General features: G+C 35.5%; 1 protein-coding gene across 1 annotated transcript in view; it reads right to left on the bottom strand.

Moving 5' to 3' along the window:
* Positions 1–21,439, bottom strand: part of ATRNL1 (attractin like 1) — a gene marked incomplete at its 3' end in the record, with an annotated part of 683,994 nt that overhangs the window by 382,910 nt on the left and 279,645 nt on the right. The window contains exon 25 of the mRNA XM_082854377.1: positions 17,514–17,575. Within this exon, the coding sequence (XP_082710503.1) occupies positions 17,514–17,575 (62 nt within the window). The remainder of the gene's footprint in view (positions 1–17,513; positions 17,576–21,439) is intronic.

A 21,439-nucleotide genomic window follows, 5' to 3' on the forward strand; every position in this document is an offset into this window, starting at 1 on the left:
TACACCATATTAACAAACTGAAGGAGAAAAACCATATGATCATCTCAAAAGATGCAGAGAAAGTTTTCGACAAAATTCAACACCCATTTATGATAAAAATCCTCCAGAAAGTAGGCATAGAGGGAACTTTCCTCAACATAATAGGACATAAAGGATTAATCTCTGAAACATATACGACAAGCCCACAGCAAACATCGTCCTCAATGGTGAAAAACTGAAACCATTTCCACTAAGATCAGGAACAAGACAAGAATGCCCACTCTCACCACCATTATTCAACATAGTTTTGGAAGTTTTAGCCACAGCAATCAGAGAAGAAAAGGAAATAAAAGGAATCCAAATCAGAAAAGAAGAAGTAAAGCTGTCACTCCTTGCAGATGACATGATACTATACATACAGAATCCTATAGATGCTACCAGAAAACTACAAGAGGTAATCAATGAATTTGGTAAAGTAGCAGGATACAAAATTAATGCACAGAAATCTCTGGCATTCCTATACACTAATGATGAAAAATCTGAAAGTGAAATTTAAAAAAACACTCCCATTTACCACTGCAACAAAAAGAATAAAATATCTAGGAATAAACCTACCTAAGGAGACAAAAAGACCTGTAGGCAAAAAATTATAAGGCACTGATGAAAGAAATTAAAGATGATACAAATAGGTGGAGAGATATACCATGTTCTTAGATTGGAAGAATCAACATTGTGAAAATGACTCTACTACCCAAAGCAATCTACAGATTCAATGCAATCCCTATCAAACTACCACTGGCATTTTTCACAGTACTAGAACAAAAAACTTCACAATTTGTATGGAAACACAAAAGACCCCGAATAGCCAAAGCAATCTTGAGAAAGAAAAATGGAGCTGAGAGGAAACAGGCTCCCTGGCTTCAGACTATACTACAAAGCTACAGTAATCAAAAGAGTATGGTACTGGCACAAAAACAGAAATATGGATCAATGGAACAGGATAGAAAGCCCAGAGATAAGCCCACGCACATGTGGTCACCTTATCTTTGATAAAGGAGGCAAGGATATAGAGTGGAGCAAAAACAGCCTCTTCAATAAGTGGTGCTGAGAAAACTGGACAGCTACATGTAAAAGAATGAAATTAGAACACTCCCTAACACCATACACAAAAATAATCTCCACATGGATTAAAGACCTAAATGTAAGGCCAGACGCCATCAAACTCTTAGAGGAAAACATAGGCAGAACACTCTGACATAAATGACAGCATGATCCTTTTTGACCCACCTCCTAGAGAAATGGAAATAAAAACAAAAATAAACAAATGGGACCTAATGAAACTTAAAAGCTTTTGCACAGCAAAAGAAACCATAAACAAGACGAAAAGACAACCCTCAGATTGGGAGAATATATTTGCAAATGAAGCAACTGACAAAGGTTTAATCTCTGAAACATATAAGCAACTCATGCAGCTCAATGTCAAAAAAATGAAGAAAATGGGAATAGGAACACACATATCGATAATTACCTTAAATGTAAATGGACTAAATGCTCCCACCAAAAGACAAAGATTGGCTGAATGGATACAAAAACAAGACCCATATATTTGCTGTCTACAAGAGACCCACTTCAGACCTAGAGACACATACAGACTGAAAGTAAGGGGATGGAAAAAGGTATTTCATGCAAGTGGAAACCAAAAGAAAGCTGGAGTAGCAATTCTCATATCAGACAAAATAGACTTTAAAACAAAGACTATTAGAAGAGACAAAGAAGGACACTACATAATGATCAAGGGATCAATCCAAGAGGAAGATATAACAATTGTAAATATTTATGCACCCAACATAGGTGCACCTCAATACATAAGGCAAATACTGACAACCATAAAAGGGGAAATCGACAGTAACACATTCATAGTAGGGGACTTTAACACCCCACTTTCACCAATGGACAGATCATCCAAAATGAAAATAAATAAGGAAACACAAGCTTTAAATAATACATTAAACGAGATGGAGTTAATTGATATTTATAGGACATTCCATCCAAAAACAACAGAATACACATTTTTCTCAAGTGCTCATGGAACATTCTCCAGGATAGATCATATCTTGGGTCACAAATCAAGCCTTGGTAAATTTAAGAAAATTGAAATTGTATCAAGTATCTTTTCTGACCACAACGCCATGAGACTAGATATCAATTACAGGAAAAGATCTGTAAAAAATACAAACACATGGAGGCTAAACAATACACTACTTAATAATGAAGATATCACTGAAGAAATCAAAGAGGAAATCAAAAAATACCTAGAAACAAATGACAATGGAGACACAATGACCCAAAACATGTGGGATGCAGCAAAAGCAGTTCTAAGAGGGAAGTTTATAGCAATACAAGCCCACCTTAAGAAGCAGGAAGCATCTCGAATAAACAACCTAACCTTGCACCTCAAGCAATTAGAGAAAGAAGAACAAAAAAACCCCAAAGCTAGCAGAAGGAAAGAAATCATAAAAATCAGATCAGAAATAAATGAAAAAGAAATGAAGGAAACAATAGCAAAGATCAATAAAACTAAAAGCTGGTTCTTTGAGAAGATAAACAAAATAGATAAACCACTAGCCAGACTCATCAAGAAAAAAAGGGAGAAGACCCAAATCAATAGAATTAGAAATGAAAAAGGAGAGGTAACAACTGACACTGCAGAAATAAAAGAGATCATGAGAGATTACTACAAGCAACTCTATGCCAATAAAGTGGACAATCTGGAAGAAATGGACAAATTCTTAGAGAGGCACAACCTGCCAAGACTGAATCAGGAAGAAATAGAAAATATGAACAGACCAATCACAAGCACTGAAATTGAAACTGTGATTAAAAATCTTCCAACAAAGAAAAGCCCAGGACCAGATGGCTTCACAGGCGAATTCTATCAAACATTTAGAGAAGAGCTAACACCTATCCTTCTCAAACTCTTCCAAAATATAGCAGAGGGAGGAACACTCCCAAACTCCTTCTACGAGGCCACCATCACCTTGATACCAAAACCAGACAAGGATGTCACAAAGAAAGAAAACTACAGGCCAATATCACTGATGAACATAGATGAAAAAATCCTCAACAAAATACTAGCAAACAGAATCCAACAGCACATTAAAAAGATCATACACCATGATCAAGTGGGGTTTATTCCAGGAATGCAAGGATTCTTCAATATACGCAAATCTATCAATGTGATAAACCATATTAACAAACTGAAGGAGAAAAACCATATGATCATCTCAATAGATGCAGAGAAAGCTTTTGACAAAATTCAACACCCATTTATGATAAAAACCCTGCAGAAAGTAGGCATAGAGGGAACTTTCCTCAACATAATAAAGGCCATATATGACAAGCCCACAGCAAACATCATCCTCAATGGTGAAAAACTGAAAGCATTTCCACTAAGATCAGGAACAAGACAAGGTTGCCCACTCTCACCACTCTTATTCAACATAGTTTTGGAAGTTTTAGCCACAGCAATCAGAGAAGAAAAGGAAATAAAAGGAATCCAAATCGGAAAAGAAGAAGTAAAGCTGTCACTGTTTGCAGATGACATGATCCTATACATAGAGAACCCTAAAGATGCTACCAGAAAACTACTAGAGCTAATCAATGAATTTGGTAAAGTGGCAGGATACAAAATTAATGCACAGAAATCTCTGGCATTCCTATATACTAATGATGAAAAATCTGAAAGTGAAATCAAGAAAACACTCCCATTTACCATTGCAACAAAAAGAATAAAATATCTAGGAATAAACCTACCTAAGGAGACAAAAGATCTGTATGCAGAAAATTATAAGACACTGATGAAAGAAATTAAAGATGATACAAATAGATGGAGAGATATACCATGTTCTTGGATTGGAAGAATCAACATTGTGAAAATGACTCTACTACCGAAAGCAATCTATAGATTCAATGCAATCCCTATCAAACTACCACTGGCATTTTTCACAGAACTAGAACAAAAAATTTTGCAATTTGTATGGAAACACAAAAGACCCCGAATAGCCAAAGCAATCTTGAGAACGAAAGAAGGAACTGGAGGAATCAGGCTCCCAGACTTCAGACTATACTACAAAGCTACAGTTATCAAGACGGTATGGTACTGGCACAAAAACAGAAAGATAGATCAATGGAACAGGATAGAAAGCCCAGAGATAAACCCACGCACATATGGTCACCTTATCTTTGACAAAGGAGGCAGAAATGTACAGTGGAGAAAGGACAGCCTATTCAATAAGTGGTGCTGGGAAAACTGGACAGCTACATGTAAAAGTATGAAATTAGATCACTCCCTAACACCGTACACAAAAATAAGCTCAAAATGGATTAAAGACCTAAATGTAAGGCCAGAAACTATCAAACTCTTAGAGGAAAACATAGGCAGAACACTCTATGACATAAATCACAGCAAGGTCCTTTTTGACCCACCTCCTAGAGAAATGGAAATAAAAAGAAGAGTAAACAAATGGGACCTAATGAAACTTAAAAGCTTTTGCGCAGCAAAGGAAACCATAAAGAAGACCAAAAGACAACCCTCAGAATGGGAGAAAATATTTGCAAATGAAGCAACTGACAAAGGATTGATCTCCAAAATTTATAAGCAGCTCATGCAGCTTAATAACAAAAAAACAAACAACCCAATCCAAAAATGGGCAGAAGACCTAAATAGACATTTCTCCAAAGAAGATATACAGAGTGCCAACAAACACATGAAAGAATGCTCAACATCACTAATCATGAGAGAAATGCAAATCAAAACTACAATGAGATATCATCTCACACCAGTCAGAATGGCCATCATCAAAAAATCTAGAAACAATAAATGCTGGAGAGGGTGTGGAGAAAAGGGAACCCTCTTACACTGTTGGTGGGAATGTAAATTGATACAGCCACTGTGGAGAACAGTATGGAGGTTCCTTAAAAAGCTACAAATAGAACTACCATATGACCCAGCAATCCCACTACTGGGCATATACCCTGAGAAAACCATAATTCAAAAAGAGTCATGTACCAAAATGTTCATTGCAGCTCTATTTACAATAGCCCAGAGATGGAAACAACCTAAGTGTCCCTCATCGGATGAATGGATAAAGAAGATGTGGCACATATATACAATGGAATATTACTCAGCCATAAAAAGAGACGAAATTGAGCTATTTGTAATGAGGTGGATAGACCTAGAGTCTGTCATACAGAGTGAAGTAAGTCAGAAAGAGAGAGACAAATACCGTATGCTAACACATATATATGGAATTTAAAAAAAAAAATGTTATGAAAATCCTAGGGGTGAAACAGGAATAAAGACACAGACTTACTAGAGAATGGACTTGAGGCTATGGGGAGGGGGAAGGGTAAACGGTGACAAAGCGATAAAGAGGCATGGACATATATACACTACCAAACGTAAGGTAGATAGCTAGTGGGAAGCAGCCGCATAGCACAGGGAGATCAGCTCGGTGCTTTGTGACCGCCTGGAGGGGTGGGATAGGGAGGGTGAGAGGGAGGGAGACGCAAGCGGGAAGAGATATGGGAATATATGTATATATATAACTGATTCATTTTGTTGTGAAGCTGAAACTAACATATCATTGTAAAGCAATTATACTCCAATAAAGATGTTAAAAAATAAAAAAAATAAAAAAAACAAAATAAACAACCCAATCCAAAAATGGGCAGAAAACCTAAATAAACATTTCTCCAAAGAAGATATACAGACTGCCAACAAACACATAAAAGAATGCTCAACATCATTAATCATTAGAGAAATGCAAATCAAAACTACAATGAGATATCATCTCACACTAGTCAAAACGGCCATCATCAAAAAATCTACAAACAATAAATGCTGGCGAGAGTGTGGAGAAAAGGGAACCCTCTTGCACTGTTGGTGGGAATGTAAATTGATACAGCCACTATGGAGAACAGTATGGAGGTTCCTTAAAAGCCGTGTTTACAATAGCCAAGACATGGAAGCAACCTAAGTGTCCATCAACAGAGGACTGGATAAAGAAGATGTGGTACATATATACAATGGACTACTACTCAGCCATAAAAAGAATGAAATAATGCCATTTTCAGCAACATGGATGGACCTAGAGATTATCACACTAAGTGAAGTAACTCAGAGAAAGACAAATATCATATGATATCGCTTATATGTGGAATCTAAAAAAAGGTACAAATGAACTAATTTACAAAGCATAAAGAGTCACAGATGTAGAAAACAAACTTACGGTTACTGGGGAGGAAGGGCGAGAGGGATAAACTGGGAGATTGAGATTGACATATACACATTACTATATATAAAACAGATAACTAATAAGGACCTATTGTACAGCACAGGGAACTCTACTCAATACTCTGTAATGACCTATATGCGAAAAGAATCTAAAAAAGAGTGGATATATGTATAACTGATTCATTTTGCTGTACAGCAGAAACTAACACAGCATTATAAATCAACTATACTCCAATAAAAATTAAAAAAAAAGAAACCATACATATTTTAGAATTCATATGGCTGTATCCCCCCAAATGGAATTTTACTGCACATAAATTTTAAAACACTTTACAAAGGAATGAAAGACAAAACCAAACCAAACAAGAAATAAACCAGATACCTCTGAAGAAAAAGCGACTGCAATATAATAAATTTGTGGAGAATAATATGAGAGGAGGCAGATAATTTGGCCTGGTTTCAGAGGAACTTGTAAGTCTAGTCTGAATTATATTATAAATGTGAAAGGAAGCTTTTAAACAATGGATTCTTATAATTCAATTTATGTTAAAAAATCACTTTGGTTGTTTTGAATAAAATAGACTGATAGACAGAAGGAAGAATCAGGGCTTATGTAGGGGATTAAGGAAAGAGAAATGTATTTAGTTAATTCCCAGGTATTGAAGTTAGTTTAATAGTGTTAACCGTAACTGAGCTAGAGAATACTAGAAAAAAGAGCTGTTTACCAAGACAGCAAGTTTAATTTAGGACATGTTGATTTTGAAGTACTAGGCAATATTTTAGTGAAAGAACTAAGTTTCAGTCTATAGTGTTCCAAACCTCAGCACTAAAAATTAGACATGGAGCACTGGTTTAGCTAAGTTGCAATAAACTTTGTGCAATTACTATTTTACTCGAGCTATATTTGATATTTTGGTTTAAAAGAAGAGTTGGGATCTAAATATCTGTTTTCTTCTACAGCAAAGCCAGGGAGAGAATTCCTGAAGAAACCTCCAGTATAATAAGATGTAATTATGGTTTCTACTTAGAGAAATCTATATCTTAAGGCCTCATTTCTATTAACATATCCATTATCATAATGTCACTTTTGAAAAGGAGGACTTCTATTTTTCATTCTTCCCAGAGTTCTTCGTTCTTGCACCATTTAAAAAAATTTTTTTATACCACATACTCCTTCTGGGATATGCCACTTTGATGTAGGCATTCTGTTACCAATGATTTCGGTTTACTTCTCTCCCTGTAGGGAGTTACATCCTTCCTTTTTCTCTTTTGAAATATCTTCATGGACAACATCATTGTTTCATTTCCCCAAATCTTGATCACAGTGTTTATTTTTCATTATTCTTCCCACTCACATGCTCACTTCTGTAGGGTCATCTTTGATTATCCTTGTTTTTTAATTGCTTAACTCCTAATTTTTCTTTCTTTTTCTATTCTTTAAATTCCTCTAATTAATTAAAATCCTTTCTGGATCCTCCAAAATAGCATCATCATCTCTTTTGGCACTTTATATGTACTAAGATGGCTATAATAAAAAAGATAAAAAGAAGTGTTACTGAGAATATGGAGAAATTGGAACCCTCATACATTCCTGGTGAGAATGTAAAATGGCACATCTTCTTTGGAAAATAGTTTGCCAGTTTCTCACAATGTTAAATCTAGAGTTACTATATGACCCATCAATGCCACTCCTAGGTATATACTCAAGAGAAATAAAAACGTTATCGCCACAAAAAAACATGGACACAAATCTTCATAGTGGCATAATTCACATGAGCCAAAAAGAGGAAAACACCCAAATGCCCATCACTGAAAAAGGAGAAATAAAATGTGTCATATCCATACAACGGAATGGTATGTAGCAATAAAAAGCAATAATATACTGATACATACAACATCATGGATAAACCCTGTAAACACTGTGATAAGTGACAGAGCTTGTCACAAAAGAACAAATATTGTATGATTTTAATTAGTATATGAAAATGTTCAGAATAGGAAAATCTATATACAGGAACTAGATTAGTGATTGTCTAAAACTTAGGGTGTGGGAGAGGGATGGGAAGTGACTGCAAATGGGTACAGTTTCTTTTTGGGGTGATGAAAATGTTCTAAAATTGACTGTGATAATGGCTACAGAGCTATTGAATTGTGCACTTTAAATGGGTGAATTGTACTGTATATGAATTATATCTCAATAAGGCTATTTTAAAAAATAAAATTAGAAATTAGAAAATGAATTTAAAATTAGACAACTGTATGTAAAAGTGAAAGTTTCGAATTTTCTAGTGTTCTTATATGATTCCGGAGTAAAAAAAGACACCGATTAACATTATTACTGGTTAGGAAAAATATACATGTTGAAATTTAAGGGCATTCATTAAAGAAAAAATTTGAAATGTATAATTCCTAAACTGCTAAAAGGAAAAACAATTAAATGATATTAAAAGGACATTCAATTTAATAGAAAGCAGGGGAGAAGAAAAAAAGATTGCTTGAGAAAGCATTTTAAAAGGTGAAAAGATGGAGAAAAAAATTAAAATACAACAATAACTGCAATAAATAGAAATTCACTAAATCTGTTTCTTTAAAAGTCAGAGATTTTCAGATTATTACAACAGGATAAACAATGTCCAGATATTTGTGGTGTACGTGAAACACATTTAAAATCTAGTAAAATAAAAAATATTGAAAGTAAAGAAATGAAAATAGATTTACCATGGAAATTCTAACAAAATTATATTATATCTAAGTTTATATAAAACAAGTTATAAATTAAGACAAAAATTTCAATAAAGACATAGAGAATTCAAAATGGTTAAAACAACAATTCAACTCCACTCTTAATAATGGATAGGAACACCAGACAAACATAAGTAAGGAAACAGAGGATTCGAACAACAAAATAAACCAACTACATTCAAAGGACATATGTAAAACACTATTCCCAACAACAGGATACACATTCTTCTCATGTGCACATGAGATATTGTCCAGGATATACCATATTTTAGGTCACAAATTTTCTCAATAAATTTAAAAAAATAGATATCATGAAAAGTATCTCCTTTAACTACAGCAGAATAAAGTCAGAAATCAATAACAGAAGAAAACCTGGAAAACTCACAAATTTGGGGAAATGAAACAACATACTCTTGAACAACCAACAGCTCATAGAAGAAATCACAAGGGAAATTAGAAAGTACTTAGAGACAAATGAAAATGAAACAGAACATAATAAAACTGATGGGATGCAGTAAAAGCAGTGCTAAGGAGGAAATGTTTAACTATAAATGTTTACATTGAAAAACAAGAAAGATCTCAAACCAACAACCTGACATTAAACTTAAGGAACTAGAAAAAGAACTAAACCAAAAGTTAGCAGAAGGAAGGAAATATTGTAATAAAGATTAAAACAGATAAATGAAATAGAAAATAGTAAAATAATAGAGAAAAATCAACAAAACCAACAGTTGGTTCTTCAAACCAATCAACAAAATTGACAAACCTTTGGCTAGATTTACTAAGGAAAAGAAAGAGAGAAGATTCAACTTACTAAAAATAAATATAGTATAGATATTACTACTGATCCTATGATAATAAACGGGATTTATTAGAGTGTACTATGAACAACTGTACACAAATTGTATAACCTAGATGAAATGGACAAATTCCTAGAAACACAAAACCTACCAAGACTGAATCATGAAAAAATAGAAGGAGTGAATAGAACTATGACTAGTAAGGAGATTGAATCAAAAATCTCCTGACAAAGAAAAGCCTGGGACCTGATGGCTTCACTGATTGATTTCACTAAACATTTCAAGAACTAATACCAGTCCTTCTCAAATTGTTCCAAACATTAAAGAGTAGAAAACAATCCCTAAGTCATCCTATGTGGCCAGCATTATCCTGATACCAAAGTCAGACAAAGACACAAAAAAGGAAAAGTACTAATATCCTTTTTGAACAATGATGCTGAAAAGGGGAAATTTTTTTAGAAGAATTATATACTATGACCAAGAACGATTTATTCCTGGAATGCAAGGATGGTCTCACATATGAAAAGCCTAAATCTAATACTCCATATTAACAAAAAGAAGGGGAAAAACTCACATGATTATTTCCATATCCATATGAATTTTAGTACCTCAAGGGACCCCAAGTAGCCCAAAAAATCTTCAAAAAGAGCAAAGATGGAGGACCCACACTTCTTGATTTCAAACTTTACTACAAAGCTACAGTAATCAAGACAGTGTGATACTGGCATAAAAATGGACAAAAGACTTAAACAGACATTTCTACAAAGAAGATATATGAATGGCAAATAAGCATGTGAAAAGGTGCTTATCAGCGCTAATAGTTAAAGAAATGTACATCAAAACCACAATGAGATACCAAGTTGCACCCTCTGGGATGGCTACAATCAAAAAATAAAAAAAAAAAAAAAAGAAAGGAAAAAGAAAATTACAAGTGTTGGTGAGAATATGGAAAAACTGGAATCCTTGTGCACTGCTGGTGAGAATGCAAACGGTACAACTGCTATGGAAAACAGTATGGAGGTTCTTAAAAAAAAATTAAAAATAGAATTACCATATGACCTAGGAATTTCTCTTCTGGGAATATATCCAAAAGAATTGAAAGCAAAATCTTGAATACGTATTTGTACACTCATGTTCATAGAAGCATTATTTACAATAGCTAAAACATGGAAGCAACTCAGGTGTCCATAAACAGATGAATAGATAAACAAAATGTGGTATATACATACAATGGAATATTACTCAGCCTTAAAAGAAAAGAAATTCTGACATATATCACAACATGGTTGAGCTTTGAGAACATCATGCTAAGTGAAATAAGCCAGTCACAAAAGTACAAAAATTATATGACATCACTTATTATAAGATACCTAGAGTAGTAAAGATCATGCAGACAGAAAGCAGAATGGTGGTTGTCAGTGGCTGGGGAAGAGGAGATAGGGAGTTACTGTTTAATGTGTATAGAGTTGCAGTTTTGCAAGATAAAAAGAGTTCTGGAGATGGATAGTATAAATAGCTGCACAATAATGTAAGTGTACTTAACATCACTGAATTGTTCACTTAAAAATGGTTAAGATGGCAAATTTTATATTATATGTATTTTACCACAATAAAAATATTGAAGGGAAAACCACAAAAATTCATAAGAAAAATTGAAAATTCTAACTTGTTTGTACTAAAAAACATAATATTAAAGTGGAAAAATATTAAGGCAATCCATCACTGTATTCACACTGAGGCCACACTTCCTGAGAGCTGTTCTCAGTCAATGACTGAGCATGGCAGTAATAGTAAGGAAGGCCTAATCCTGAGAGATGCATAACTCCTCTGTTAGAATACAGAGTTTGGCTCGAGGACTCACCATTGGTCTTGTCAAACTTTCAGGCTCTTTCATTCAACTTTCCTTTCTTCCTGCCCTACTTCACGAAGGTCAGATTGGCACCGTGGTCTAAAAGATCCCTCATCTTCTCCCTTGCTCTTTCCCTCACAGGAGTTCCCCCCAATACGTTTACTGCATGGCTAATGCCATTTTGGTCTACTTCTCTGATGACTTGTGGTCTGAGCAATCAGGAGGTAAAATGGGGATCTGAAATTGGCTCACTATTTGGCAGGCTAAAGAGAAACCATCCATGTTGCTAGATGAGACACAGACAGCCCCTGGAAGAAGGCTTCAGTTGCTAAAAATTTCACCAGTGGTGACCTGGGGAAAATGCTTTCAAAAGAGAGTTGAGCTGGCTGACTACTGCTATGTTTGTATTGACCCTACAGAGGGATAATGAGAGACTGAAGGCCACTAATAAACATTACAGGCTAAATATACGAGCTAGAGAGTCTCTTTGATAGCTTTAAATCAGGCCCTTACCTCTTGACAGTGGAGGAGCCAATATGAATGAGCAGCAGACTGATGATCTAACTGTTAGAATTGCAGAGCTCCAGAGATGATAGACTGCTCAGCCAAAGCAGTCCTCTTATGCAAAGACAATGGCCACTGTTGGAAAACTGGAGCTCTTGAAATATGGGATAGGAATACCTAGAATGGACTATCTAGATAGACGTTTCTGAGGATGTTGGTTCTACAACTCCCGTTTCTAGTAATAGACAATAGGGTCACCCCCACTAAAGGCTGCCACCACCTCCTCTCCTGATTGCTAAACTAATAACTGAATTTAATGACAGAATAATGCATCTTGGCCTGAAAAGAAAGGGAAAAGATTATATACTTGAAAAAGCTGCAAGAATTGGTTAGCATGTACTGGCAGCAGCCAGGAGATCATGTCAGGAATTGGATTTTGGTGGTATTTGATCAAGGGGGGATGGAATGTAAGCCTGGATAAACAAGAATTCATGAATTTTGGTGCATAGTCTCAGGACCAGGTGATATAATACCCTATGGAGGACTCCAGGGGATGGGGCAAAACTTGATGAGGAAGTGATTCTTATAAGCCTGGAAAAAGCACTGGCCAAGGCAAAGTGAAATGGAAATGCCTGAGTTGCCCTAGAAGATGAAAGAGAAAAGAATAAAAAAGCTGACAGGGGGCTTCCCTGGTGGCGCAGTGGTTCAGAATCTGCCTGCCAATGCAGGAGACACGGGTTCGAGCCCTGGTCTGGGAAGATCCCACGTGCCGCGGAGCAACTGGGCCCGTGAGCCACAATTACTGAGCCTGCGCGTCTGGAGCCTGTGCTCTGCAACAAGAGAGGCCGCGATAGTGAGAGGCCCGTGCACGGCGATGAAGAGTGGCCCCCGCTTGCCACAACTAGAGAAAGCCCTCGCACGGAAACGAAGACCCAACACAGCCATAAATAAATAAATAAAGCAAAACTGTCAAAAAAACACACACACACACAAAAAAAAAAAAGCTGACAGGAGGGAATGTACCGGAATTGATATATTATGTAAGGCCGGTAGATTACTTTCTATGGGACGTACCAGTCACCAAGGCCATGAGAAATTTGCTAGTGAAAGGGGCACCAGCTTCACTAAGAAGTTCACTGGTGGCTTTCTTCTGCAGACCAGAGCTGACAACAGGAGAGGCAGTGACAAAGGGAGGTGTTAAGTGATGGGGCCCCAAAGTAAAAAAGATCAAGGGTCAGTGCCTAACTGACAGAATCCAGGGTCTACAATGAGGATAAAGTTCAACAAGACTGGAGGAGCAGACAAGGGTGTTGGCCCACAACGAGCTGTGGGATGATTAATAATGGATGGTATCTATCTCGAGAGGCAAAATAGATGGGCAGCCAACAACGGTGCTATTTAACATTTACTTTTGTTGTAAGTAGGAATGGAGGAACAAAGGCTGAGGGTTGTTGCCAAGAGGTTTGCCAAGGGTTGTTGATCCTCTGCTCAGCTCCCAGATGAGTTAATTTACAAATCCAGAACCCACTGAATAGGTGGCTGAGTCCATAGAAGAAAAGACATTTTGAAACATCTTGGAAAGTGTATAAAATGATCCCCAAAGGGACCTGTGTATGATCCTTTACAAAGAGCCCTGTGTATATTTGGGTATATACACAGGTATATACACGGGTATGTACACAGTGCAAGAGGAGTAAGTAGATATTTTGATTACTATAAGACACAGGGTTAGAGATCACAGAGATACCCAAGGACTAAAATACCGTCATGAACCCTTGCTAGACTTGGGGTATCTCCAGGGTCCAGGTAAGAAATTCTGGCTAAATTCTGGATCATAGTGGGCCAACTGTGTCTATGTACCCACCCAGTGATAAGTTCCCTACTTCTCAAGTGTATAATTAGAATTTATGTACAAGGTGATTACAGTAACCCCTACATTGCATCCCTGGCCTGTGGGGTAAGATCTATCATAGTGGGAAAGATCAAGTGGCAACCTCTGAAAATACCTGCCATCTGGTCAAGATGGTAAATCAAAAACATTATGTAATTCCAGTGGGACAGTGAAAATTAGAACCACCATTAAAAATCTAAATGGTATAGGGGCAGTGGTCCCTGATATATCTCCATTTAATTTACCAGGCTTATTCTTTTAAAATTCAGATTCACACAGACTTACTTTTCCATTTTACATACCAGAAACAAGTATTTATTTTTAAAATAATTCCTTTCAGTTTTCTCATCATTCACTATATTATAGTACACACTCTAAAAACAACATCCTTTAATTCTAGATATGAAAAGACTGAGATTTAAAGATGCTAGGTGACCTACTTAAGATGGCACAGAAAGCTAAGAGCAGAGCCAGGCTATGCCTATAAGTGATCTTCCTAGTACTGACTCAATTATGTTTACCACCAGAACTATGCCCAATATAAAAGTAAAAAACTGACACAAAGTTTATGAACTGGCCTCCATCAAACCATGGCTAAACTGAAAGGCTGACACATTCACCTATGCTACTTCAATAACTCAGAAACAGCAATAGCAGTAATAGCGGCCTGATTGAAGGATGTCCATAAATGCTGACCTGTCTAAAACTCTCTTTTAAAATTTAACAGTGGCTTTATTTAAAAAAATAATAAACTTAAAAGTATTTGTGCATTTTCTTTTCTTAACAAGGAGACAATTAGAAAACGGTCTAATTTACATTTTAATACTGAGAAAAATTTAAATGATAAAAAACCCATTAACTATACTTTATCTCACGTGACGCTTAGAATATTTTATATTACTTTGTCCATGATGACAACATAATAAATAGGATCATCTCTAAGACATGGTACACATTAACACTAGCTTTCTTTTACTTAATAAAAGAGTTATTGAACTTAAACATGCACACAAATTCAAAAGCTTAAAATAAAACCCTAAACATTTAAATAATTTACATATATATTCAGCTTTGTGAATTTTTACACAAAAGTAAACTTTTTAGCATATTAACATCACATTATTCTGTCAAAAACTTTTATTTTTATGCATTAAATAAGGCTCATTCAATTACAACTTCTAATACTTTTCCAAAAACATTGTAACCTAATTAATAGGCTTAATATTCCTTAATATTCAGAAGTACGAAATCAGAGAACGTTAAATATATTTAAGATGTTTCCTCGGAACTTCCCTGGTGGTGCAGTGGTTAAGAATCTGCCTGCCAATGCAGGGAACACGGGTTCGAGTCCTGGTCCAAGAGGATCCCACATGCCGCAGAGCAACTAAGCCCATGCACCACAACTACTGAGCCTGTGCTCTAGAGCCTGCGAGCCACAACTACTGAGCCCACGTGCCACAACTACTGAAGCCCGCGCACCTAGAGCCTGTGCTCCACAACAAAAGAAGCCACCGCAATGAGCAGCCCGCACACCACAGCAAAGAGTAGTCCCTGCCTGCTGCAACTAGAGAGAAAGCCCGTGTGCAGCAACGAAGACCCAACAAAGCCAAAAAAATTAATTAATTTTTTAAAAAGTTGTTTCCTCAAATTGCATTTTTAAGGGACAAATTTAAAGTATGAATAGACTTTGCACATGTTAGTGATAAATATGATTTAGCGTTAAATTCTGCAAATTAATACTTTTTAAGGGACAAATACAAACATCATTGTTTTCAGAGCAAAGTGAGCAACATGGCAAGGATTTTGACAACAAGAAGTGAATAAACGAGCAGAGAATGTGTAAATTGGAGAAAAGAGTTTAGAAAACCAGAGGGCTGCAAATGGAGATGAGAGAGATTAGACTTGCTATGTATGAGCCCATATGGGTAAATGAGAAGAGCTATTACAGGGAGGGAGATTTCATCTCAATTATAAAGAACAATTAGTTATCTGAAGACAGAAAATGGTATCTCAAGAGATGGTGTGTTTCCTGTCATTAAAGGTATTCAGGCATAAGTTAGATCAGGGGTTGGGCAAATTATGTCCACAGGCAGAATTCAGCCTAGCAGCTGTTTTTATAATAAAGGTTTATTGGAACATAGCCACTCCGATTTGTTTCCATACTGGCTGAGGCTGCTTTAGCACCACAACAGCAGAGTTGTTTAGATGCAACAGAGACCTTATAGCCCACAAATCTTGAAATATTTACTAACTGGCTCTTTACAGAAAATGTTTGCTAACTTCTGTGGATAAGGTATTAGGATTGTATGGTGTCGTTATAAGATACCCAATAATGGTTACTTTGGTGTTGAGGAAAGTGCTTGGCATATCATCTGTGTCAAGGATTTGGTTTAACAGGTTCTTTGCTGTTCAGCGCAGCCCAGACAACTTGGTGAGTGAAGGTCAAAATTACATGCACTGTTTGTAAAGTTGTGTGCTGTGATGTGGGGCTATGCCTGCCAGAAGGAGGCACAATTGTCTAATTTACACAAAGGCACCTAGTGAACCAGTATAAGCGGTACACATCATAATCATGTTAACAAAAATAACATTCTTTCTAATCCAGATGATCTCAGGTGCCATCACACAGATATTCTACCACTAAAACTCAGCTGCTTCTCCTCGCCCAGTGTTTCTTTATTTACATCCCATGGAAATGAAAATAGATGTTCTACGAAGAGAGGTTTTGAGAAATGCTACAAACTCCGCCCTGTCTTTTAGAAAGATACACTGCAAATTAACATATTAAAAACTGTGAGAAAAAAAAAACTCTGAGAAGTAATGTCAGTTAAAAACAAACCAAAAAAGCCCTATTTAACTTCAGTATACACAGCATTTTCCAAATGTATTTAATTATGTAACACTTTTTAATGAACCTACTGTTAATATCTCAAATAACTAATATTCCAGGAAACTATGCTATATCCTAAGTCATATTTAGTACTTCTAGATTATAAGCTCTCTGAGGGCAGAAAATACATACTTCTTCTCATGCCCTACAGATTTCATCACATTGCTAAGCACATATAATAATCACCTAAGAAATCCAAGAAATAATTGAATTGATATGGATTTCAATGCTAGGAGATGGACCTAATCAATACAGTGAATGCACTGTTAATTTTATTAATTAAAACAGGCTTTAATTATTTATATGACAGGGGAACACAGGGTTATCATCCTCTTTCCACTGAATCAATTAGCTATTAAATAGTACTACAGCAAAATAAACTTGCAAAAGTATATGTCAAGTATGTTTCTTCTGCTCTGTGGTATATATTTAAGTATATAAAACTATTCAAGACACACTGTATCATATTTAAGGTTAAAGAACTGATAAATTACCTAACAGATTGATAGAACATACATCAGAACATAGGTTTAATAAATTCAAAGTCAGTAAAAGCAAATTACCTGAAGAAGGTGACAAAAAACTGCACAAGATCCATGATTGTATTGTGTTGTGAGAATGCAATCTGAAAAATCAAAATAAAAGAAAGTTTGAAACTTACTGAATCTATGCTCTTCTTCAAAGTGGTGATGTTTCATGGCATTTGTAAATACAATATTTTTAAATCATCAAGAATCTGGATCACCATATTATAAATCATATGTGCTGGAATCAAAATTTCATTGAGAACACCTAATATAACCAACTGCTGATGACCTTTGCACAGGCTATAACATTAAATGGCTTAAGAAAACTATTATATATGGAATCTAAAAAAAATGGTACTGATGAACCTAGTGGCAGGGCAGGAATAAAGACGCAGACGTAGAGAACGGACTTGAGGACAAGGGGGGGGGCGGGGAGGGAACCTGGGATGAAGTGAGAGAGTAGCACTGACATGTATACACTACCAAATGTAAAGTGGATGGCTAGTGGGAAGCTGCTGCATAGCACAGGGAGATCAACTCCATGCTCTGGATGACCTAGAGGGGTGGGATAAGGAGGGTGGGAGGGAGGCTCAAAAGGGAGGGGATACGGGGATATATGTATACATATAGCTGATTCACTTCGTTGTACAGCAGAAACTAACACAACATTGTAAAGCAATTATGCTCCAATAAAGATGTGAAAAAAAAGAAAACTATTATAAAATTACTTCAGTAATGCATGCTAAGACTTTCATGTGAAATCCTATGACATATTAAATGTGCCTAACTAAAACATGCAAATGAGTTTCTTCATCTAATAATTATCACATTTTTCTATCAATACAATTGATAATTGCTTGTGTGCCGAAAAACTTAATTTCAACTGTATTAAGGAAACTGAGGGAAATAGTTTTTCTTGTATATTCTTGTCTAGGGAAGCTGCATACAACTATTTTGTTATAAACCCCTGCAAGAATAAAATACATCACCTCAGTTTATATTTTCATGTTAATGAATTGTGAGAGGAGAAATAAATCAATAAGCTAAAATTGTTCTCCACTTTTGTTAACATTATAGAGATCATACTGTAACACGTTTCTTGAGGAAGTATTATATAGTGTACTAGTCAATAATGTAGCATCTGAATAGAGAATATCTATTTAGATACAGAAATAGAGAAAATCCAACTTTTTCACTTGCTAGATGTAAATATTTTAGAAAACAATTTAACCTATTTTTGTCCCATATGTGAATGGCAATAATAAGAGCATCTACCTTATGTGTTAGAGAAAAGACTAACTCAATAGAAATAAAATTATTGCCATAATATCTGGTATATAGTATAATACAGTAAATATTATACTTCTACATCATGTATAAAGGAGCTGGTCAACATAAGTGAATTTTCCCAGATAGGTGAAGCTCAACAATTAAGTTCTTGAAATCTTCTCCTTTAATAATCTTTTATGAAAAATTTTCAAAAACATGTAATACACTTTCCACTTCCAGTGAAAATGGACTAACAAGGATGAGATTTCTCTCTTGTCTTACAGAACTAGAAAACTATACAAAATGTATGGAAAAAACATATTCAGACATTAGACAAAACACAGAGGAGGATATAATTCATGAGTGAAGGAAAAGAAAGGAAATGAGTCTCAAAATTGTCCCAGCTTTCAGGGCAAGGAATTGAAATGGCATTCTAAAATAAGAAATATTGTTTCTTACATAAAATAAAGAATTACAGCCAGTCGAGAAAATGGTTAAATTTTTGGTATATACATGAAAGCTTAAATATAATAACATTCATTTCCAAAAAGCTTCTAAGCATTTGAATAATTACAGAGCATTTATACAGACAATGAGGAAAGACAATTGCTGTAGGAGATTGGTTCTAGGTGAAAATGTTTTAAAAGATTTAAGAAAAAACATCTTTTAAAATGGAAAAGATACAGATGAGTTTTCTCTCCAGGTACTGTCCATGAGAGTATCTTAGAAACAGAGCTTATCAAACAATATTGTCAACAGTAACTTAAATCCATGGAAAGATGATTCTGAACACAGCAATTGAGAACTGGATAATCTTCAAAAGGATAATTATTTTGAAATCATAGTCAAAGAAATTGGTTTAAGATAAACTGGAATAGGAAGGTAAACTTAGACCGTGTTGAGAAATATCTAAATGAAAAAGAAGAAAAAGGACTTCAATAAAGGCTTGAATAAATTAGCAAATGTATGGAAAAGAGAAAAGAAAAATAAATAAATAATACATATAACATAAAATAAATTAAAAAATAAAGGAATAAAATAAAGTATATAGAAGCAATTGCACTAAATGTGAACAGTCTGAATCCTCATCAAAAGAGAGATTTCCATAGCACATTAAAAAGCATAATTTAGCTTTATGTTTTTTATAGAAAGCACATCTATAGCAGTGACACACTTATATCCAAAATATAAAGGATTGTGAAAAAAAAATTGGCTCTTAGAAACAACAACAATGAATGCATGAAGGATAATATCAATAGCAAAGTGAAATTCAAAATCCGGTCAAATAAAATGTATAAGGCACAAAAAATGAATAAAAATAATAAACCTATATGCACCAAAAACACAGCCCAAATAAGTGAAAACACAATGTCTGGACTTATAAGGAGAATTAGATAACATAATTACAGAATAAATTTTAATATGTATGTCTCTTTAATAACCTATCTGATAAAGCAGACAAATTAATTTATTCAGTCATTCAAATCATGAAGAAATATTCAAAGAAATATTGCTTAAGCAAGCTCTGTTCTAGGAGCTGGTGACAACCTTGTAAACAGGACAAAGTCCCTGGTCTCTTGGAGTTTGCATCCCAATAGCAGGAGGCAAAAAATAACCAGGTAGACTCATAAGTGGATTATCATAATTTTCGACAATGGTAAGTGTTCTGAAGAAAAACAAAGTGATGTGATACAGTGGAAGGATATGTAGCTAGTTGAGATTAGGCAGTTAGGGGCAGCCTCACTGAAGACATGATATATGAGCTGGACATACAAATAATAAGAGTGGTAAAGCCACACAAAGATCTGTCAGTAGAGGATTCCAGGCTTAGGGAATAGTACACTTAGGCTAGAGCTGTTTGAGAAACTGAAATCACAGGAGCTGGAGTACTGTGAGCTAGGGGCAGAGCAGTTAAAAATAAGTTCAGAGTGACAAGCGGGGGTTAATTCACCTAGGTCCTTGGCATGATAAAAAGTTTGGGACATATTATAAGGCCTGAGCCATGAAATGACATGATCTAACTCTCAAGAAAAATATCATTCTGGCTGCTGGGTGGGAAAGAGATGATAGAGGAAAGCAGGGACATTAGATTTTCCTAGTTATGACGTGGTAGTAGCTTGCACAAGAGTAGTAGCCATGGAGGCAAAACCAACTTGATGGGCACATAATTTAGAGTGAAAGGTGAGAAGGCTTGGTGAAGATTGGATATGACTCATTTAAAACTTCTAAGAGGATGTTCAGGCCCACCGCATTATTAGAGCTAACAACAACAACAAAAAAGTGAACAATTAAGTAGGAGGAAACCAGGAGAGTATTGTGTCAAGGATGCCAAGGGAAGGAATCTTGGAAGAGGAAAGTAGTGGCTGGTTTTGTTGGTTGAGTAAGATGAGGATGGGACTATGACCATGACATTTGACAACATCGACTTCGTGGGTAACAAACAAATGCACTTTCAATGAAGGGGTGGGAATGTTAATCTAAACAGAGAACATAAGACGAGTATGTAATGTGAGGCAGTACAGACAGCAACTACAGACTGAACTTCCAGAAAGGTCTGTTAAAAACAGAGCAGAAAGAATCAGGAGCATATAAAATAGGAAAACAAATCTTTTGTTAAATCCACAGAGCATGTAGAAAAGTAGACAGTGTACATTATGCAGAGAAACTACTTAAAAATTCCAAATGGTAGTGAC

This window comes from Leucopleurus acutus (genome assembly GCF_964270905.1).
Source record: "Leucopleurus acutus genome assembly, chromosome: 14".
Taxonomy (NCBI): Eukaryota; Metazoa; Chordata; class Mammalia; order Artiodactyla; family Delphinidae; genus Leucopleurus; species Leucopleurus acutus.